Source organism: Toxorhynchites rutilus, chromosome 2 (genome assembly GCF_029784135.1).
Source record: "Toxorhynchites rutilus septentrionalis strain SRP chromosome 2, ASM2978413v1, whole genome shotgun sequence".
Classification (NCBI taxonomy): Eukaryota; Metazoa; Arthropoda; class Insecta; order Diptera; family Culicidae; genus Toxorhynchites; species Toxorhynchites rutilus.
In genome coordinates, this window is record NC_073745.1 from 84,924,477 (window position 1) to 84,948,475 (window position 23,999).

Here is a 23,999-nt window from a genome sequence, read left to right on the forward strand (position 1 = left end):
TATATATATATATATATATATATATATATATATATATATATATATATATATATATATATATATATATATATACTATATATATATATATATATATATATATATATATATATATATATATATATATATATATATATATATATATATATATATATATATATATATATATAGTATATATATATATATGTATATATATATATATATATATATATGTATATATATATATATATATATATATATATATATATATATATATATATATATATATATATATATATATATATATATATATATATATATATATATATATATATATATATATGTATATATATATATATATATATATATGTATATATATATATATATATATATATATATATATATATATATATATATATATATATATATATATATATATATATATATATATATATATATATATATATATATATATATATATATATATATATATATATATATATATATATATATATATATATATATATATATATATATATATATATATATATATATATATATATATATATATATATATATATATATATATATACATATACATATATATATATATATATATATATATTTAGATAGATAGATAGATAGATAGATAGATAGATGTGCTACCATATATTAATTTCAATTTCTTTTTAGACGGGACGAAGCCGCCAGTCGTCCGAAGTCCGAATTTGTGCCCAAAACACTGGCGGATCTAAACATCGAAACGCTCGGCTCCCAGGACGGAATGAACGGTGGGCCACATTTCCTTAATTCGCATAGAATAAAAAATTCCCATCACCATATGTACAGTTCCCAACAAAATTTGTCCACCAACCAACACAACAACAACAGCAACCACAACTACACCAACAACAACAACGGTAGCGGTAGTTTTAACCGGAACAAACTGTACGGTTCACAGCAGAGCCTATCGTCCCTGTCGATCCGGAGCGGTGGGGGCATAGGAGGGGGAGGAAAAGTGGGCAGTGCTGGTGGCGGTGGAGGCAGCGGCACTAACGGCGTCTCTGATTCATTCCGACAGCCACTGCCCTACGGGACGGTTAGCGCACAGTATGTGTCCTCTACCAACACCACCACCGTCGACAGCTGGCTGAATGCGTGGGATCAACCTGGCGCAGCAGCAGCCACTGCCGCCAGCACTGTCACGAACAATAATCACGGCAGATTTCATTCTAACAGAGTGTATAATACTACTACTAGCTCTTCTTCCACTACTTCCACTAGCAAGTTTGGTACAAAGTTCGCTAACAACAACTCCAATGATCCCTGGTCAGGTGATTTACGTTTTACTTTTGTTTTCTTTAGTTTTACGCTGTACATTTTCGTTAGGTCAGTCAGTCAGTGTGTCAGGAACCGTTGATTACGATGAAGCAAAAAAGGATTCAGTCCCACCGAGTGAGAACTCATTCATTAATGTCGTAATCGTCGGTTGTAATCAAGCACAGACAGAAAACCTAGATACATATTGTATACAGAGTTTTAGATTTGTATTTTCTGTTGCCTTTATGTTCTTGCCTAGCGTCATCTGATGGTGGTGATTCTGGTGGTGGTTTTTGATTTGTTTTTATCCGCAGGTGGCGGCATAGGTTTATCACAACATTCGGTAGAGTTACACGAACGCAAGTGGTTATGGTCCGGCTGAGACAATGGATCCGACATATACCAAAGGGCATGCATCCGCAACTAACAGCACGTACTCATCGTAGTTGTATCAAATGCTTAGTCCGGTTTAAGAGTACGGAACAAAAAATCATTTATCTCAGACATTCAGCATGAGGCAAAATCATTGCATATGGAGAGGAGTGTTATGTGACAATTATCATCCTTTGCGTCGTTAACAATAAGCTGCAATCGATTTCACAATCCTAATACGAACTCTTAATAACACGAAAGAATTATGCCCAACATTATGATTGTAGGGAAGTGAGAAAACTGATTTTAATCAGCTTCTATGTTCGGAACATTCATTTTTCATGGCGTTGGTTCATAATTCATGAAGATAAGATCAGAAGCACAATACTGGTACAAAACATGATATTATTGATAAAGAAAGGATGATAAACGAAGAAAACTTATTTACGGAAGGATGATTCCGAGGAACGGCTGCAAGATATTTTTCCCTTTCCCGTGGTCACAGCTGGGTATTTATGAAGGAGATATGTTACAGTGTAATTTCACTTGAAACGAGCTATGGATACACTAATTTCACTGAAAACAAAGTGTTTTGAAGAAATACATATTTCTTCTGTGTTTGAGGAAATGTTTTGTGAAAATACAAAAAATGGATTAGAGGAATCACGTTTCAACAAATATCGTGAACCCATAATATCGATACTATGACGATGAAAGAATTCTGTAAGAAAACATCGATTCTTCTTCTTCTTCTTTTTGGCTTTAAGAGGGTTTAAACTTTTCAGTTCATTCGCCTCTAAGGGAAAAAAACATCGATTGTTCGATCATTTAGAAGTGGTCAGTATAACGTTAGCATTAAAAAATGGACTTTTTTTTCGGATGGTGATAAAAAAACTAAGACAGATAATTGAGTTTGATAAATTTCCCATGGAAGGTAATTATATTAGCTTACTTGCAAAAAAAAATTATATGCCCTTGCGAGCGGCCTTCCGGCAGTTAACTGGAACATTCACCATAGCGGACGAAAACATGCGTGTAGGCATGTTTTTGAGTTCTTTCTTCGTTTTATTTATCAATTCCTTTTCAGCAGCGATATGACCACTTTTCCCTCGATTTTCCTGTCCAAAATCCTTTGGAGCTACTTGTCCCTCAGGGTCGGCGCCCGTCTGGAACCGGGCTTTCTTTTGATGCTCTGATTATTGTGCAATAGTGCAAAGATGTTGTTGATGCTGGAACGACCCTATCCGGCGTTCACAAAGCGCCGCACGATGTCCGTTTTCGATGCGGTAGAGTTCGACTGATAGAACTGTCAAATTTTGACGTAGGACTACGTCTTTCATTTCTATACCGGGGTGTAAAACCAAAGTTTCGAAAACGGAAGCGTTACGCCGGAGACCGAGATTTTGAGCGTTAATAGCTCTTAAACAACTGAACGAAATGGTATGATAAACACTTCATTCGAAAGATAAAATGTCTACGCGTCATATACTTGTTACTTTTTCATCCAAAAACTTGTTTCAATAGTCTTAAAATTGCTTTCAAAACAGGCTATTGAAATCACCAATCGGTATATAAGCGAGCGCCGCTCGTAAACCCACTCAGTTATGATTGAACAGCGATTGGAGCATGTTGTCGCTGTTGTTGTGAAGCTAATTTCGTTTATCATGAAAACGCTGATGAACGGTGTCACCAAGAGCCTGTTTGTGCGCCTAAGGCCAGAAGGGAATCCATCAGGAAAAGAGTGATGCCACGGTTCCGCTTGAAACATCGGAGCAGCCGCCACACACACACATACACGCGCGGAATTCTCGTTGCTATCATCGTTGCTGAAAATAATCTGCCAGTTCCCCTGGGAATTGAAAAATACATTCAGCGAAAGAGTTTATTTTAATGTTTTCTATCCATATAACACTGCAACCAAATACATTTGGTATTGTTACTTTTCAATCAATCGCAATTAACAGGAAAGCTTCTGAATATTTTTTTCCTCATCAGTGGAAATTTTCGTATCCAATATTGGATGCATAACATGAAAAACGGAAAATGTTTCACATCGCGAAAATCAAGTCATTTTCGAGCGATTATTTGCTTTCTACTCATATAATGCTGCGACCAAATACATTTCGTTTTGGATTTTTTCAATCAAGTGCGATCAACGTAAGATCACGTCTTTCGGCAATTTATTAGAGGTGCAATGAATCTTTAGGAATTCCCGCTCTACGCGCACTGGCAAACAATGTTTACTCAACAATTTCTCAAACGAGAAATGGGTGTTGTGAGAAAGGATTAGCGAACGCGAAAACGACAAACGGGAGAATGATATGTTTGGAGGTTGAAGGAAATTGGCAGAAAACTTCTTCATTCTATCATTCAAATAATGTGATTCATACCTCATCGTTTTGCCAGAAAGAGATTATTAATGCTCAAAGGAGGAATCGAGTCCTCCGAGGAAATTACCCAGCGCAAATTAGAGTCGACTATCGATTGCGGCATTCGTACACGTATTCTTCATTATGAAATCCATATCCATGACACCTATCCGTAACGAATTATTATCGAAACCACGATTTTCGCTAAATGCTCCTTTCAGTTCGGCCTGTAAAAAACTTTTCTAAACTCTAATCCATCAAATTTGGAGCCCTGAAAAGGGCCGTTGATTATATGCTAAGCTAATATAGCACGCTCTCCTCGGATACGATGGGCCAGCTGGATGTCCTTGGGTATGATGTGACGCGTTTTGCATGGATAGCACACAAATTGGTATCTTCGAATAAGCCTCCTGCAGCGTCATAACCGCGGAACTTTGGAAGCGCAAGTCGGTTTTGAAGTCCTGAGCAATTTCGGTCGACTTCCGATAGTGATGAATTTCACGCAAAGTTCCCGGTCGATAGCGATGTGGCTTCTTCACCTATCCTGCGGCTGGTGCGCTTATCCGAGCTGCTTTCGTGGTGCCTTACCACCGAAAGACTAACGAGCTGTCTGCTTAGTCCCGATGAAACGAGTCCTCACGGTGCGAGAGTAGAGTAAGAAATGAACAAAAGCAAGGGAAGTGTCATTTTATAAAACATAAAAGTATCGAATGTAAACCCCACCCTCTTTATTATAAAAGCTTACTGTATACTTACGAATATAATAAGGGTGGGGTTTAGATTATATACTTTTATGGTTTATAAAATGACGCTTCCTTTGCTTTCGTTCATTTCTTACTCTACTCTCGCACCGTGAGGACTCGAGCTCGAGCTTTAATATAAAATCATCATCAGACACAATTTCAGTTCAATATTGCGTAATACTGTATTGCATAGAATACATATTCGAAACAGAGAAATAAATTTTTATTCATCATTTTTCATTTTAAAGGGTGTGTCAAATTGCATCACGGAAAAAACGCTGTAGAAATTCGACCAGTAGACCTTTTGAAAATTTTAGACAGTAAAATAAAAACTATTAAACAACTTTCGGCATTTTCTTTTTATTCATACTTCGAGCCCAAGCCCGTATGCCCGCACCTTCCTCTTTACCCCGTCCATAAGGTTCTGTACAACGTCAGGTTGTAGTTTTTTTTTTAACAGAAATCCATTTTCAATTGAAGTCCGCCTCCGATTTGACAACTTTTGGGTTCTTCCAGAGGGCCTGCTTCATAATCGCCCAATATTTCTCTATTGGGCGAAGCTCCGGTGCGTTGGGCGGGTTCATTTCCTTTGGCACGAAGGTGACCCCGTTGGCTTCGTACCACTCCAACACGTCCTTTGAATAGTGGCACGAAGCGAGATCCGGCCAGAAGATGGTCGGGCCCTCGTGCTGCTTCGATAGTGGTAGTAAGCGCTTCTGTAGGCACTCCTTTAGGTAAACCTGACCGTTTACCGTGCCGGTCATCACGAAGGGGGCGCTCCGCTTTCCGCAAGAGCAGATCGCTTGCCACACCATGTACTTTTTGGCAAACTTGGATAGTTTCTGCTTGCGAATCTCCTCCGGAACGCTGAATTTGTCCTCTGCGGAGAAAAACAACAGGCTCGGCAGCTGACGAAAGTCCGCTTTGACGTAGGTTTCGTCGTCCATTACCAGGCAATGCGGCTTCGTCAGCATTTCGGTGTACAGCTTCCGGGCTCGCGTCTTCCCCACCATGTTTTGCCTTTCGTCGCGGTTAGGAGCCTTCTGAACCTTGTATGTACGCAGCCCCTCCCGCTGCTTGGTCCGCTGGACGAATGAACTTGACAAATTAAGCTTATTGGCGACATCCCGGACCGAACTTCTCGGATCACGTCTAAACTGCTTAACTACGCGCTTGTGATCTTTTTCACTGACGGAGCATCCATTTTTGCCGTTCTTCACCTTCCGGTCGATGGTTAGGTTCTCGAAGTATCGTTTTAGTACTCTGCTGAGCGTGGATTGGACGATTCCCAGCATCCTGCCGATGTCCCGATGTGACAACTCCGGATTCTCGAAATGAGTGCACAAGATTAATTCACGACGCTCTTTTTCGTTCGACGACATTTTTCCAAATTTACGAAAAATTGACAGTGAAGCATGGCCAACGTGATCTATACACTCTTATCTGATTATAAGCGAGAGCTGAAGATATAATTCCTAAAAATTAAATTTCTACAGCGTTTTTTCCGTGATGCAATTTGATGTGACACACCCTTTAGAAGTGTGTTAATGTCATCCTGTAAATTCATGGCTGTAGAGTGGTTTTCACATTATGACCCACCTGGCAGTATGTTAAGCGCCTTGATTTACACCAACTTGAGAGATTGGCAGTTCTCGAGAGTGACAGTGGACATGTTTGACGCTGTCGAATTTGGACCACCACCGCCTACCCTTACGTGCGATTCAATCGTACACAAACTTCCTGCAGATTACGTATTCTACGCCATCGAATTCATAGCCAATGACACCCTTTGTACGTTATCTTTATTGAATTATAATCGATACTTCATTCCTCAGACATGCGAATTAGGATTGAGCGGCCTTTAGAAAAAGATCGATCTTGATGGATCGATTAGAAGCGATCTTTGCTGAATCAATTGAAAAATCGAATGTCTTTTTACAATTTATTTACTTGTTCTATATAAGTGTTCTCTTTTCTTTCATCATATAACATTTCTTTGCAAACATCAAAGGCATTTCAGTTTGATTCTCAAAATGAAGGTCACAGAAAAAAAACATGAAAGCCCAGAAAAAATGTATTTTCTAGGGGATTCATCTTGAACCGTCATGGAATTATTTAATTAGATAAATTAATTCAAAATTATTATTAGGAATTCAACAACTGATATTCATCTGGAACCCGCCGACAATAATTCCGCTGAATCCATATGTCTGGCATTTGATCGAAATCTTAGTAGTAGTCTCAGTTATAGAAAAGAACCCTGATGTCACCATCCCATCTCGTCACAATTTTCAATATCAGCCTAGTGAATGTGATGATGTAAATATAACTTGTGACCACTTGCTTTGTAATGACCAAACTTACGAAACTGCTTCTCCTAAAGCATAGTTCATCTTAAATCTGGACGCATTAAAACGGGTCTATCTCGGAGCTATGTGAACGAAATAAAAATGTTATGTACTCAAAATGTAGGTCTTTTATTGCACTTTAAAGGAAAAATAACAAAAAAATTATTCCGATGTGGTTTTGATGAAATCTCAAACTTTTCGGCGAATCATAGTTTGGACACCCTGTTCGCTGACCTCAGCGGCCATTTTGTTCCACCATCTCTTCATCTCTGTTGCATCCAGAGTCGTCCTACCATTCTTCTTCATCTTCTGCTTGACAATTGCCCAATATTTTTCGATAGGGCGGAATTGAGGGCGGTTGGGTGGGTTGATATCCTTTTCGACAAAATCCACCCCGTTGTCTCGATACCACTGTCGTACCTCTTTGCTGTAGTGGCAGCTTGCCAAATCTGGCCAAAACTTTATCTAATGTACGGAAGAATACGTTTTCTCAGGCACTCCTCCTTGTACATTTTGGAGTCCATGGTCTTGTTTGTCACAAAAACCGGGGTTTTTCGTCCGTAGCTGCAAATACCTTGCCAGAACAAACACTTTCTTGAAAACTTATTCCCAAAAACGAATTTGAGCGTGCCGAGGACATCACCCCGACCAGTGGCTTTATAAAATTTTTGGCCTGGAAGCTGCCCAAAATCCATCTTCACGTACGTTTCGTCATCCATGAGGATGCATCCGTCGTACTTCGTTAGAACCTTGTTGTATAACTTCCGGGTACGTACTTTGGCTACTACATTCTGCTTCAATGTCCGGTATGGTTGCTTACTGGCCCGATAAGATCGTATTACTTCGCGCAGACGAATCTTTCTGACGGTGCACCGGTCGGCATTGAATTTCTATAGTCCGACTGCCCTGGGTTTGCCTTGATCGTTCTCAATACCTTCAAATGCAGTTTGCGATCCTTAGTTCCACTATGACGCTTGGTATGAACCTGCCGATCGATAGTATGCATCTGACGGAAACGTTTGAGAACGCTGCATACGGTTGATTTGGCCATTTTCAACGATTCAGCGATTTTTTAACCTGACCACGTCGGGTTTTTGACGTGGATGTCCAAAATTAATTTTCGTTTCGCGGCTTCCATCACATGTAACTTTTTTGAAACAAAACGAATCGTAATGAAATTTTCAGCACTGATAGAGGAAACATTCCAAAACAAAGTGCAGTATGGAGGCGAATGAACTGCAAAGTTTAAAGCCTCTTAAAAACAAAGAAAAAAAGAAAAAGTGCAGTCAAAACATGCTAGATCCGACCACTAGGAGCGCTGTGGTATAATATACAGTGCGTCCAGATTTAAGATGAACTATGCTTTAAATTTACGACCGCTAATTTGACAACCTTGAAAGGGATCCAATGTTCATGAAATTTGTCAAGTGGTTTTTGGTGAGATTAAAATCAATGTTCACTGGAAAATGAATTTACATTTTTTTTCTTTCGATCAAAAATTCGGAAAGATCGAAAAGAGAAAATAGATTTTCATGATTTTTTTTGAGTAGGAAGAATTTATTTGAAAAAAACGGAAAACGGAGACGGAAAAAAGGGATTGCGAACTGACATTTACTAATCAACATAACGGTCTAAAGCGTCTAAGTTCCTAAGAACGTGGTAATTAACAGGTGATGAAAAATGAATTCTTCGAAGCAATCCATCTCCTCCAGTGTTCTATAAGCATAATGAACCGAGACCAGGACCTCCCAAACGATCATGTCGTTCATCGCTAGATACTTCTTTATGAAGGCGGTCATTTCCGGCAGGCACTTTGTACTGTATATCTTCCTGTTCATCGCAAGCCCCGAAAGAAAGAACAGCTGTTTGGAGATTTCCTCCTCGCAGAAGGACTTTCTCCGGGAACTTGGTGTGCAAAATATATTCAAAGTCATCGTTTACCTCCTAGGTGGTGGACGTAAAGTACCCAATCCCTTGCCAGTCGTTGCGGTCCAGCGTCAAGTGGGTCTCGTCATCCATTGTAATCATGATGTCGCGCTTCGCAGGAAAGATGTCTTCAGCAACTTCAGCATTTCTTCTGAGTAGCAACTTCAGCCTCTCTTCTGAATGAGTTCTTGCTACTCAGACATGACCGGCCCCGACTGGCCATTTCGCATAAAAATGCCCATTTTGGCCAAGGAACCAAACTTCCGTTCAACGCTCTCACCGTTCTCCAGAAGGGAGAAGACGTTGTAAATGCAGAATCGGCTAAATCCTGCTAAAACTGAGTATTTTTTCCAAGGACATTTCCTTTGTGTATCCTTGGTTTGGTTGTTCGACATGCGGATAAAAGTACAGGATGTTTGGATTAGTGGTTGATCCCATCGGTAGAGGTAACGAACGCTAATCGGATACAAGTATAGATACGAAAATCAAGCGAGGAGTAAAGTAAACTCCGAAGGTCAGGGAGACATATGAAACACTAACGATGGAGAATCGCAGAACACGGTTTGGAAAATGAGATTGCACGGAGTAGTTATTCATCAACAAAGCTAATAAAGCCATGAGACTAAAAATATGTCCATGAGCATGCAAATTAGTCGATATAGTATTGAATGAAAATTTTGTGAATCGATGAGTCCGCGTTTGAATTCTTCAACAACAAAAATCCGTGTGCATGTAAGGCGCAAACCGGGAGAGGAGCTCCAGGAATGGCACATTCATGGGAGGGGATGGGGGAGGCAACGCTATGGTTTGGATGTTTTTCATGAGTCGAACTGCGTGATCGAAGCTCGCAGTTAAAGATTCGGAAAATCAGTTTGAGCTTTTACAAGACAAGATCCTAAGCACACAGCAAAGAATAGTAAATCGTTTTTTTGTTCATGTCGCAATGTCTCATGGAATAGCCCCCAGTAAGTCCGAATTTAAACCCCATCGGGAATTTGCCCGCATCGAGAATATCTGAGCCACTAAGCCCCTTGAGAGAGCCTGGTAAATTGTTGAGCCGGAGCACCTGAAAAACCTTTTGGAGAGAATGCCGAAATGCAAACAAAATGTATTGAAAGCGAAAGGATGACACAAGCTATTACTGAACGATTTAAGAATGAATTGGATTGCTTTTCGAGATAAAAATTATACGAAAGGGCACTTCTTCGTCAATGCATTTTCGTCGAACAATTCTCGTTTTTCCGATCAAATCTGAATCTCTCTTGTTTCTGATTGTTTTACGAATGGAACTCAAAAATAATACAATAAATATGATTTCAAAGAACATGAACATGTTATTTTCAATAACTGCTATTATTTGAGTTGACGGTGGTGATAACTTTGTTTAGTGAGTCTACTTTTACGAAGAGATATTCGTAGAGATGTCAACATCAACCTGAATTATGTTCAAGTTGATGTTGACATCTCTACGAATCTTAGCAATAGCAATATTCTAATAAATAATTAATAATTGAGTAACTGACTAAAAATGGAGGCTGCACAAATAACTAAATTTATACAACTGTTACATGCGGTTGATGGGAATTTCGTTGGATAATCATTGATTGTAACTTCATACAGATTATAGTATTTCTATAGTCATTTTACATTTCGTCCCAATAGTATTTTTATCGCTCTTTTTTATTCCAAATGATTCATTTCAATTGTTATATTTCTTCAGTTTTTCGCAAGTTTCATTTAAATAGCACATCTCCATTTGAAGATTACATGTTTAGCAATTTCTAATTTAATATACCCCTTAAAGACTCTCCTTTATTTCAAGTGTTACAGAATAAAAAAACTTCCGTTCAAATATAATGTTTTCCAGATCCATTTGTGCAAATTTAGAAAAAAAACCTTTAAATGTTTCTTCATTGTAATACTTTCCTTTGGTCTTGATTTGATCTGTTTGATTGGATGCCCTCCCCTTTCTCCCATACCCATAAATTTGAAAACATTAAAAACTATTTCTCTACTGCTATTTTTTCCGTTCCATACCTTCTTTCGCCCCAGGCGGTTCATCATCACGTCTTAATTCACCGGTCAATAAACCGACACATCTGGAACTCTTGGGTAACGGTCAAGCGCAGGCGCGTTCCACCAATGGTAATCAAAATTATACTCACCAAGCGTTCTTATTTTGTGTTACATCTATCAATAACAGCAATAATGGAAGTGAGCGTTCTAATATATATATATGATTTCACCAACCTGAGTTTCCTTTTTTCGAATGCTTCTCCTTCAACATTGAAATTAGTGATTTGAGTTTCGTTGTGGCCTTGTTGGAGAATACTTTTGCTGTTTTTTGGACATTGGTTATACATTGAGCTAAATCAGCAGGGTTTACCTAAGTTCTCGTATACGTATAGATTTTGTTTGACAGTATAGTGAAATTAACAGAAAATCAGATATAATGCATGTTCATTTTGGTTTTGGTTGACTCAACGAAGAAGGAAAATATCAGCCAATTTACTTAATAGTTCCAGTTGGCCTCTGGTTACGTCTATACTAACTCCAATTCCTTTTAAACCGAAAGCAATAATTATTTAACACCATGAATGAAAACCGAAAATCATGAAATGGTTATACATAGTAAAGCCAGTTAACACACATCTTCATCATTTCCTTTGACTAATGTGTATTGTTCTACATCCTAATAAATACTCCACTTTTGTTGTCGTTTTGTTTATCTTGTATTTTGTTGTGAATTCACACCGAACGTAGTATCTCGTTTGCTATTGTTTCCGTTTAGTGTAGATTACACGATTCAAGTTTAGTTGAATTTAACTCACTTTGATCGGTTGCGTTATCCTAGTGATGAATAGTACCTTGTTTAACACCATAGTTAATTGAATAAGGCATTAGATGTATCCTGTAAGGAGACTACCAAAATATTATGATGCGTGTTTGTGTAAACCGAAAGTGATAATTGATTTACTATTTCTCCTGCATACATTAGCATCACCGTTGCCATCCCCGATGCGGTCTCCCGCGAGGACACCAATGCCGGCGGCAAAACCAACGCAGCCATGCTGTACGGCCCTGTATGATTTCGAGCCGGAGAATCCCGGAGAGCTGGGCTTCAAGGTGAGTTGTGGATGAAGTTCGTTTGATTCATATAAGTTCATGGCAATTTAAAAAAAATAGCGTAGTTATCTCGTTGAATGTAATATTTAACAAAAAACTGAAAGAGGACTCTGAAATCCGATCGGATTTCACTCTCCAATCTCTATTCTCTTTCTGCATTTTGCAATCCGTTTGGTTCTAATTCGATCGAGCAATAAACTTTGAATTTCGAAATTCTCCACAACTGGGAAACCGAATAAAGTCGCCACCCGACGTCGACACTGTATCACTGTCATCGCGGATAGAATTAAATTTAATAGTTGTATTCACATTTCAATATAGTGAAAATTTCTATTATCAATTTTTCGCATATTTTCGTTTCTATTACGTTCTGTGTTCAGTCCCCGAAGAGAGGAAAACATTGCATCGGAAGTTCCACCCTACACCTTTTTGTGGTTCTCTTGCTAGCTAGCCTGGCATAATAACAGCGGCCCAGCAGAGAAGAGCATTCAATTATTTTCCAATCGTAAAGCAGTTAGCAATTAAATTAGTGCCAAATAACGAATAACAACCACGGCAGCAGAAAAAAATAATCAAAATTATGTTGGAACCTGAGTGTTTATTCAGGATTTTTTTGTATGTATGATTGTATATTTATTCAGGTTCCAACATAATTTCTGCTGTCGTGGTTGTTATTTGCTATGTTATGTTAATGTTCAAATGAACGATATTAGGATTGAACTATAGGGCTTTATACCCGTATACACTTCACGGTGAAAACGAAATGAAGTGTATCCGCGATACGGTGTCGACATCTGGATACGACATTAGTTTTTAACAAGGCTTACTACTCTCTATCAGATTAGCCGGCCCGAAAGCAGTTCTAAATTACTAAAATCTGAATGAAAATTTTTACATGGCTTTATTTATTTTATTGAAGCACGTTTTTCTTACCCTTCCTTAATCAATTGTCTATATACTTTCCGATACTTCCACTATAATTAATATGAAATTGTCTTCTGATACAATTTTTAAAATATATAAGGTTAATAAGGTTAATATTCTCTTGATAATTAAAATAAATCATACATTGAATTCATACATTTCAACATATCACACTTCTGCTATCAAATCCACGTTTTTTTACATACAGAAAAAACAGGAAAATACTAATTGTGTAAAATATGTCACATTTGGTTGAATAATTGATCCAAAATAAATGGTACAGCTCAGAAAAAACATGACACGAAGAACACATATTTCTCTCGTAGGGAAATCATCTTCCAAAATTTTATAACATTTGGCAACCTTCACATCTCCCGTGGTTCGGCTTCCCTGTTATCCAGTACTTGGTAGACAAAAAAGCAAAAAGAAGAGTAAAAAGCTAGTTCATGTCTTGTCTTAGCGAATAACGAACAGTTGAAAAATATTCGATTAGTTGATGAACGATCAATTTCACAATCGAACATCACTAGTCTTGTCCTTCCAAACGAAGTGGCTGTTTTCGTATTGGCTTTTGTCAGAATGAATATCATCACACTCCAGAGATGTCAGATGATTTTTACAAAAGTCTGAAATTATAGTGAATTTGTGCAAAGGTCTGCTAGTTACCGCAACTTGCCTTCACGCAAAACAAAAATCATACTACAGTGGACCTGCTTTAACTAGAAAATTAACATTATTTTCGCATGGCAAAAACATTGATCAAATCACAGAATATAATTTTCTTAAATTATATTCCATATATGTTGTCAATGCAAAACTTCAAAACCGTTTAGATCATATTCAAGAATGAAGCTCTTTATACAAACTTTTTATATCACTGGCAAGGGCCAATGAACGAATGCTTTCATTGAGTGAGAGATGCGAATGTTTCGTGTAACAATATACGCCAATTTGAGCTCTTAATTAACTCTCAGAATTAACATGTACTGTTGATTACTCGCTGTCTAGAGCGGCATTGAAACACTGAATTTACTGAATATCCAAGTAGTTTTATAGGGACTCTTAGCAAAATTAGTCATTTCGCTAGCGACCAGAGATCAACGGCAGCGAGGCTTTCCAAATGGCCTTTCTCAAGACCGAGTGTTTAGTTTTCCAATTTTTTTTCAAGCTAGAGGCGAATGAACTGAGAAAGTCTGAGGGTCTGAGAATGTCTCTAGCATTATATTTCTTGTGCTATTACGGCCATCCGAATCTTGACTTCGATGGACATTTAAGCATATTTATAAATTTTTGTGATTTCAGCAGCTTGCTTTCAAAGCAGTTTTTGAGCCGTAGAAAAAAGTTTTTGGGTCAATAAGTAACCAACATCTTTAATACACCTTTTGTCTTGTCGCCTTTTTTTAGTGATTGTCATACCAGTTTGTTAAACCGGCAAGGAGATATTTACGCTCAAGTTCTGCACTCCAAACGTAAGGCTCTCGTTATCAAAATTTCATACTTACACTCCAGTACAGATGTAAAAAACAAATGTGGTGGAAAATACAGAAGCACTCTCCACCAGACGGCATTGAAATCGACCTGATGCCTTCACCGATCAAAATTGCACCACTGTGTGCGATATCTATTCTCATTCATTCTTTGTATCGAGCTAAATAGCTGTGTCTGACAACAGCATTGAGATGTTGTCTGCTAGCTGGATCAAAACTGTGGCTTGAATAATGATGATCATGGTTTGAATTATAGAGGCTTTAACATTTCTCAGCTCATTCACCTCTAGCCTTAAAAAAGGCCAATTTGGAAAACTAAACACTCGGTCTTGAGAAAGACCATGAATCGTGAATGCTGTGAAATCGCGAATAGCTTGTTCATGTTCAATGAATTTGAAACGGATGGAGTTCGAATTGCAATATTTTCTCTGTCCACATTGTCTGTAGAACGAACGCTGAACTTGCTATTTCTATTTCATAAAAACATGCTTTAATTTCTGATTTAGAATTATTACTGAATGTCCTAACGGGTGTTAAATAAAAAATGAGAATTTTTTCAATCACATATAAAAAAAAATATTTTTTTTTCATCCATTTCAGTATTTTTTATTAATAACATAATGTATTTTCTTCAAAAAAATGTCAGTGAATGTTTGTGTAAGGGCCGTGGTCTGCTGTTCGACGCAACTTTGTCGCGATGCTCTCACAAGAACGTTGTACGGCACTTACGTCCATTTTCCGGATACAATTCCGGATTCTTGTAGTCAGTTGCTTCGTGTCCTTGGCCCTCCAATTGTTTTTATACACTAGGGCACTGAGTGAGCCAAAGAAATCCTCTATTGGGCGGCACTGGGGCAAGTTTGTTGGGTTACGATCTTCGGCACGAACGGTATCTTTTTCTCCTCAAGATACGCCAGCGTCTTCTTAGCATAATGGGAAGACGCCTTGTCCGGCCAGAAGACGTACTTCCCATCCGCGTGATGCTCGTTCAGGAACGGCAGCAGGATTTTATCGAGGCACTCTTCTCGATAGATTTGTTGGTTGATTGCCAGACCGCTCGGCTTAAACCAAGGCTTTGAAATGCCCCGGTCGGAAATGGCGATGTAAAACATAACCTTGTTTTTCAAACTTGTGCTTGAACTTGCATTTCACTTCAGGCGGTGTGGATGACTTGTCGCTGGAGTAGTAATTATCATTTCTTGGAATATGCGTTTTGGACAGCGGAAAATAGCTTTCGTCGTCCAGAACGAAAGACGTCCCGCGGTATTTTTTGGTCATCCACCGACACTGTGATTTAACCGTCTCAATCTGCTCCTCCGTGTACTCCGGCGACCTCGTTTTCTTCCTGCAGACGATTCCTTCCATCTTGAGGGTCCGATGGATCAATACGTGGGAGCAGCCATATTTCCGACCGGCATCACGCAGGCTGGTTGCGTCCTTGTTGTCAAACAGCTTCTTTAACGATATCTTCCTCTGCTTCGTCATTATCGTCACCGGACGACCACTTCCGACCTTCCGCTCTACTTTCAGGGAACCCAGGATACGATACACCGTACTGACAGGTACATTTTCTTCCTTAAAATGTGCCACCGTGAACTTTTTTCCTTGCTGGAAATGCGTTTAGTAGAACCGTACAATGCGTTCGCGGAGCACGTGCTGTTTCGACGCCATCTTTGCTTTGACTAAACTCAAACTAGCAAAACCGCCTACTGTTTCTAGGGAGCCGAAAGAGCAATTTTCTCGGAGAAAGAAAATTTTACGCTCTTTATTTGAGTTACTGAAAGGTATTGAAAAAATTCTCATTTTTTATTTAACACCCGTTACGTAGTCCTAGGTTAGGAAATTTAAGTAATGATTTCTTGGCCTTTCCTTTTTTTTATACATTCAAAATATTTTAAATAAAGTAACACCAGATGGATCAATCAGAAGAGTATAGGTATTCTAGACCCTAGAACAGTGATTTTCAACCGGTGGGGAAAAAAGGGGGGAATTGTGCAAGGGGATATTGCAGATTTACTTCGCTTCGAAGATGGCAATGATTAGCAAAAATTGTCACAAAAACTTTATTGGATACACTAACACTTGCGATCCTCGGCAAACATTTCTAAATCTTAAATGTAATGTCCAATTGAACAACTTTGCAATGTTTGAAATACTTTCGCCAGTGATTGGTGATGGAATAGACGACGAAACAGTACAGTAGACCATAAAAAAGAAATAATATAGCATTTTTCAAGATTTTTTACAACAATATAAACTTGAAAAATAACAAGATCTGGACATGGTTTAAAATCTCTTCCGACTGGCAGTGACGGATCGATTTCAGAACATACTCATTGACTTTCAAATGATCGATTCTTATCCTGATATGCGGAATAAGCGTTATGAGTGATGTTGTCTTTTGCGTAGTATTTATGTGAATCTTGATTTCCTACAGTGCTGCTGATGGGAACAAAACACCGTAACATAATGGATATCGAAGATGACCTGAGGTGTGCTTTTCTACAACGTCCTCAAGAATTACGATTTTGGCGGGAAACGTTCAAGCGCAGGTACCATACTGACTTGACAGTTTCTAATATCTTTTTTGTAATCAGATATAAGTATAAAATAAAATTTGTTGCGAATATAACTTGAAAACCGTTTGTATTCATTTACTATTTTACTGATATGCTAGAAGCTATCTTCCGAAATACTGATAAAGGGGAAAGCACCGGGATTCATTTTCGTAAAGGGGGGAATGGAGCAAAAAAGGTTGAAAACCACTGCCCTAAAATGTCAAGTATTCCTTGATGCATGAAAAAATTTGATTGGAAATTACAGTTGAATGATAGAATTATGACTTCATGAGAAAGGTATTATTAACAGTACAAAGTAATATATCTTGACTTTGTAGTCAATTGTAAAAGTACTCTGAAATCATCAATTACCAATGGACTCATAATTCTACACCCAAGATGAAATCCGTATGATAGTTCTGTGAACCGAAAAGATAGGGAAAGACCCCCTCCAGAGTCTCGAGACTCATCGTGTGGGTCAATTGCATACATCCCATAGCATTGGGATTCATCTTCAGGGTATGAGTCTTGGATGTCCAGGGCCGAGGAAATATTTTTCGTGGTTTTCTACAAAATTATGAACTCATCCGGGTGTACATGCCACTATGTTGCGGTTAACGATTTGAAGAAGTAAACTCTCTTTTGGTATTTTAGTTATTTCCCGAATTAGTTTTGTTGAACAAAATGTGGTTTTATGCAGAATATTTCATTCCCAAGCAGTGGCGTAGGATGCGGGCGTCAAACCCGGCATTTGCCGGGGGCGCTGGCCCTTTGGGGCGCCAAAATCCAGGAATTTTCAATAGCATTTTTTCCTTCAATTATATTTCCCAATTATTATGTTTCATCTTTCAATTGACGAAAAAACACCCATCATGAGTAGTTGCTTCTGTCCGTACAATCATAAAACCATCAACCTCTCTCTGATTTTCGCAAAATTGAAACACCCAACACCCCATTACATCAATACCCTTTTGATTATTCGCTACGCATATCTGGGCGCCTCTCCATGCAATGCAAAACAGATGCATAAAGCCAATACAGAGGGGCGGAGGAGCGCCAAAATAGGCCGTGAATGGACGTGCGATGTTTTACAGTTAAAGTCTGTTTCAGTTAGAATTTGGTCTCATGAAGTAGGACATCTCTCAGCATAGAAATAATGTACAAAAAAAGAAAGGAACTTATTTTGTAGGTTTATCAACTTTAAGCTAAAAAACATGAAAATTATTCGTCATCTGTTCGGATGAATTTTCGAACTTTTCGTGTGATACCACCCATCATTTTCTGCGCAGTAATGCTGGTAACTGTGTTTGCTATCTTCTTGGAAAAGTGGTGCCTTCGAATTGTTTTTTTTTGTGATTCTGCCACATTTCTTCAATTTGCCTTTGATGTTGTCCAATGTCTCTCGAAAATCCGAACAATTTGGTGAATTAATAGTTTTTTTTTAATGAAGTCGATTTTGTTCTCCATATACTTCCATATTCTGGCTCGGTGCGATGGCGCGTTATCATCATGCAGAATCCAAGAAATGTCGGCTTACATTTCTGGTCGTTTGCGACGTACAGCATCTCTCAAAGGCTTCAAAACGGATAAATAATACTCTATGTTGACTGTCTAGCCCGGTGGAAGGTACTCAGTGCATTACGCGTTGACAATCGAAGAAAACAGTCAGCATCACCTTCACTTTTGAGTTGATTTGACGCTACCCGGACGATTCTTGCTTTGTTCTATGTCAAATTCATAGACCCATGTCTCGTCGCCCGTAATTATCCGTTTCACGAAGTTGGATCACTTTGGGCTTGAGAAATCATCTCTTCAGCAACTGTCTGTTGATGGTGTTTTTGCACGAAATTCAGGTCCTTCGGAACGAGCCTGGTTGCCACGCGTGTCATACCCAAAACATCAACGACAATATGATATGCAAGGCCAATTTCACTTGACGTCTCTCTTAAGCTGGTATGACAATTTTCAAGCACCATTTCTTTCACTTTCTTCAAGTTTTCGTCGGTGTTCGACGTTTCCCGGTAACGTTTGAGTACGGTATTTACAGTCGATTTTGGACATTTGAGGAATTTTGCAATCTTTCCTCCCGACTACGTCGGGTTTTCAATGTGATTGTGCGAATTTTTTTCGCCTTTCGCGTTCCATCGTCGATAACTTTTGGGTGTATCCTTAAATCTTGACGAATTCTGTACTACTGAATAAACAAACCACCCGGATTAAAACGCTGTCAATAGTTTCTCGATGTGACAACTAGGGGCGCTGAAGTGAATAAAAATAAGTGACTGAATTCCAACTGAAACACACTTTATTTCTTAAGCTGCATTATAAGAACGCATACTTCTAAATAATGTCTGTGTTATTGAAAGGCAATTTTTGTGCTGGAATGAAAGAGCTTGCTAGTCTGGTTTACACTAAAGTAAAAAATGGCACAGACCACGCATCGTGCGAACACATTTTCAGCAATTGATTGATTAAAAATTAGCTGCGTTCTAAAATGAACCAAGACCGACTCAATGGCTTGGCATTTTTTTTCGATCGAAAATGAATCGCTAGCAGATCTTGATTCAAATGCAATTGAGGATCATTTTGCTTCAGTTAAAGCACGCAAGATAAAGATTTGACTAAAGAATAAGCGAAGCTGGTAATGATTTTTTCTAACCTTCTAAATGCGGATAAACTACTCAAAGTGAACTTTGGTATAAGTAAGTAGCTTTCTCAAAATAACTGAAACTCAAAGTTAGTGAAAAAATCGAACAAAGTGGTATTTTTTTGGGGCGCCATTTTCATAGTAGATTGTTAAGCAATTTTCATACTAATCCCCTATTTTGTTCCCATTTCAGGAAAATGACTTGATCACGCTCATCCAGCGCGTGGACGAGAACTGGTTCGAGGGTAGTGTAAACGGCAGAACCGGCTACTTCCCGCAGTCGTACGTGCAAGTCACCGTTCCATTACCTTAAGATGCTGTATTTTAAAATTACGTAACACAAACTCACACACGACCGACTCCCCATACAAACTCCAAACCCAAACCCAAACACACTCACACACGCATACACGATCTATAATTGTAATTGCCCCTTTTAATAATTAATAACTATTACTATTAATTATAACAACAAGAGTAACTATAATAATGCTACTGCTGGCTGGGCGAGAAGGCACACGGGAAAAGAATGCTAGCGACGTCAGGCAAATAATATAATTCATTCGACAGAGGTTGATGAATAATAATACAAAGGAATGCGAAGCTAAGTGTTTTGAGGACGGAACCATCCAATCGTTTACAAGCATGCTTCGTGTGGACATTGAACGCATGGAATTAATGAGTCCTCGTACCAGCAGTAGCGCAGCAACAGCAGCAAACACAGAAAATAAGTAACGGATTTTACTAGATTACGGAGCAAAAGATACCGAAGTTAGGAAGTATTTACACAAGAGATTTATTGCAATTCAGTCGCAATTTAGCCTGTTCTGTTTACTCTCAAGAGAAAAATGAAAGACGTATATTCGGCTGCGAGCGAACAGAGTGGTGAGGATGCATGAACTGAACCGATGAACCGATTTCTGTGTACGTGTAAAGTGTTAAGCATTATCTACAAATCTCTAGTTAGGAATGACGGACGATACCACGCTGCTGCTTTGGTTTGTCAAATATAGCCCTCGCGCGCGAAGCCGAGTAGTAGCAGTAGTGTAGCATACAGGAAGACAACCAAACCACGGCGTTTCGACGTGTATGAGGCGGAAATAGTCCCTACCATATATCGACACACAGGTTCTTAGTTTAATCTATTAGCGTATTTCGTTGGCTTTAAGACAGATTTTATTCATATTGAAGAGTCGTTAGTGAGAAGGATGATAGTGTCGTCACGATAGTTTAACGCCGTTCTGGCACGCGTTCTTCTGTTAAGAGAGAGAGATTTTATTGCCGCAACACTGAATTAGTTACGTTACGTAAGAGCTTTCGCGCCCAGGGAACGCGCGAGTGCAAGAGTGAATGCAAACCGAAGATTTCGTTGGAATAATTTGCTTCCCCCTTTCCAATCTACTCTCCCCTCCTGTATTTTCTATTGGTTTCGTATCCGTTTTATGTTGATTGAATCGAGCTGTTTGAGCGTTTGCGCGTTATCCTTCCGATATAGTTAGCGTTAGATAGACTGTTTAGTTCGAACGAGTATTATTGTGTATATAGTTTTTAGCAACTCATTGAATAAACTCAATATAAGATCAGTTACGTTTTGGGTTCTGTTCCTTACGTCTTTACGCTCGTTGATCGGTTTTTGTGGTGGTTAGTGAGAAAAGAAAGCCCTTTTGTTATTGTTTTCTATTTTAATTGCTCACCCAGGCTCGGGGTAACAACAAATGAAGCGAAATCGAAGAGATTGGTGTGTACTAAACAACAGCTCAGTCCATACACGAGCGCAAAAGAGACTTTAGATAGGATAGTTAAGAAATTTTCACTCCAAATGATTTGGTGCTGGTGGTATCTAACGAAAATCGGTGAGGTTGGAAAAAGCTTTTCCATTGTACGATTACGTTAAGCGACGAAATGAAAAACGAATATGATTGTGTTGCAGACAGGGTTCAATATGATTGTCAATTCAAAACTAGCATAGATATGGGGGAAGGCGGTGAGATTGTCAGACCAGTGTCATAGTTCCAGCGTTTCGGCATGCTTGATAACGTTTGCATTAAAGACAATGGACAATTTTTGAATGGCGATAAAAAAACTACAAATAATATTTTTCACAAAAACGGTCATTTATCAGTCTCGAATGCTTCTCATCTAACGTTTACAGAGTCAAATTGCATCATAACATAAAACTTATTTGCTTGCTAAATAAGAATAACAATTTAATAATAATTGAATCTCATACTAGACTGATTGATAGTACAATACTAGGATGAAGCGAGTAAGGTAGTTTGATTTGATGAGTGGAGCAGGAATCAAACAGTGATATCATTTTTGTTGAAATTGGTAAAGAGAGAGCTTCAAGAGTTTTTTTGGGTAGGAATCGGAGTGGTTAAAAAATTGCTTATGAGGTTAAAGTTCGCAGTGGTTGTTGGCAAAATTTCGCAGCGTTTTACCGTCGGAAGTATCTATAAACTATTTTTAGGCTAAATGTTTTCATACAAGACATACAAGAGAAAGTACATCTGGAAGGAATGCTCTCCAGAAATGCTCAATGTGCAATGTGCAAATGCAATGCTGCCTTCGGGAGGGAGATTCGAAGCGTCAGATTGTGGCAGAATTTGGTATTTCTGAAGCAGCTCTGAGGAAGAGGTTCATATTAGTAAGTAATTCTATGATTTAAATCTTGCTTTTATGGACATTTCAACTTCTGCAATGATGATTAGTGAAGATCCCCCAAGAAGGGGGATTAGAGGCGAATGAACTGCAAAGTTTAAAGCCTCTTAAAAACAAACAAAGAAAGAAAGGGGGATCCGACTGTGTGCGATAATTGGCGATGCATAACGCTGCTTTGTATTGTTCTGAAAATTCTGTGCAAAGTTATCCTAGAACGGATACAGGAGAAGATCGACGCGACTCTCCGACGGCAGCAGGCAGGATTCCGTGCCGAAAGATCTTGTGTGGGCCATATTGTCACGCTCCGCATCATCCTGGAGCAGGTCAACGAATTCCAAGAGTCCCTATAATTGGTTTTCATTGACGGATCATGACGGTGAGGGCTACTTTTGCGAGTTTACGAAATGTGTGAAAATATAACCAGATAAGTTTTTGCACCAAACTTCAAATCTTCAACTCGAACGTGAAATCCGTTCTGTTGTACGTCAGCAAAGGCGTGGTATGTATCAGCAGAGAACTCCCAGAAGCTGCAGGTCTTCGTCAATCGATTCTAGCGGTACATAATTTGTGTCTGGTGGCCTCACAACTGCATCTCGAACGTCGAGCTCCGACATCCATAACCCGATATCAACTGAAATTCGATAACGCAAGTGGAAGTGGGTTGGCCACACACAAAAAAGGAGCAGAAACGAAGCCTGGAAACAAGCGCTGGATTGGAAGCCGGCAGGACATCACAGCAGAGGCAGACCTAGGGGCTCGTTGCGACGTAGCCTCAACAAGAAAATCAAGGAAGTCGACGCGAATCTGACCTGGCCACAGGTCAAGGCTAAAGCGAGCAGCCACTCACGGGTGCGCAGGATTCATGAGTGAGTGAATGATGATTCAGCGAGCACCTTGGGCGGTTCGGACCTGTATTTGAGAGTGAACAGTATGAGAAACTGGTTAACCATTGCAGACCATTGGACAAAGCGATTTCTGGTATGACCCTTAAAGATTTATGAAGCCTGGTTTTTTTGCGAAAGTCAACAAAATCTAGCACGGATCCAACAACGTATCTAGCTTCATGGGATGCATCGTGTGTCTTTTCGAATCCCAAATCAAATCGGTCTATTCAAAACCATGGGATATAACAAGGAGCTTTTCCTTCTGTATTGTAGTGACTTTCAACACCTTTGAAATGTCTGAATGTCGGAAGTGAGAATTGAACTCGTGACCTTTAGAGTGAGAACCCCTCTTAGATTATGCCTATGCACGCTACTAATGATGTTTTATCCGCTACTAATGATAAATCATTGATTTTTGTTACAAGTTATCTCACAAGTTTAATTCAATAAGTGCGCTCTTTTTTGTCCCGCACGATGTGAACTTTTGCCCCCATTATGGTATTGATTAGACATAAGGCGGGACATCACGCGAATGAAGGCGCGTTCCAAGGCGCAAATCTTAGCTAACGAGTCCGTTCTCTCGTCAGTTGGAATGGAGCGATAGGTTGGGACCAATGCTGATGCGATCCTGTAACATTTTTTGAATCAAGAGCTGTCT

The 23,999-nt window shown here is 38.9% G+C and overlaps 1 protein-coding gene across 7 annotated transcripts in view; it reads left to right on the top strand.

Annotated features, from left to right (window-relative positions):
- LOC129770164 (endophilin-A) overlaps window positions 1-21,383 on the top strand; it is a 160,354-nt gene extending 138,971 nt beyond the window's left edge. For 6 of the 7 annotated variants that reach the window (XM_055772825.1, XM_055772820.1, XM_055772824.1 and 3 more), the window contains 4 exons: window positions 670-767; window positions 11,107-11,199; window positions 12,053-12,180; window positions 19,990-21,383. In XM_055772825.1, coding sequence (XP_055628800.1) covers window positions 670-767; window positions 11,107-11,199; window positions 12,053-12,180; window positions 19,990-20,109 — 439 coding nt within the window. In that variant the 3' untranslated portion in view covers window positions 20,110-21,383. The remainder of the gene's footprint in view (window positions 1-669; window positions 768-11,106; window positions 11,200-12,052; window positions 12,181-19,989) is intronic. The other variant, XM_055772826.1, reaches the window with a different exon arrangement.
- Window positions 21,384-23,999: the final 2,616 nt, after the last annotated feature.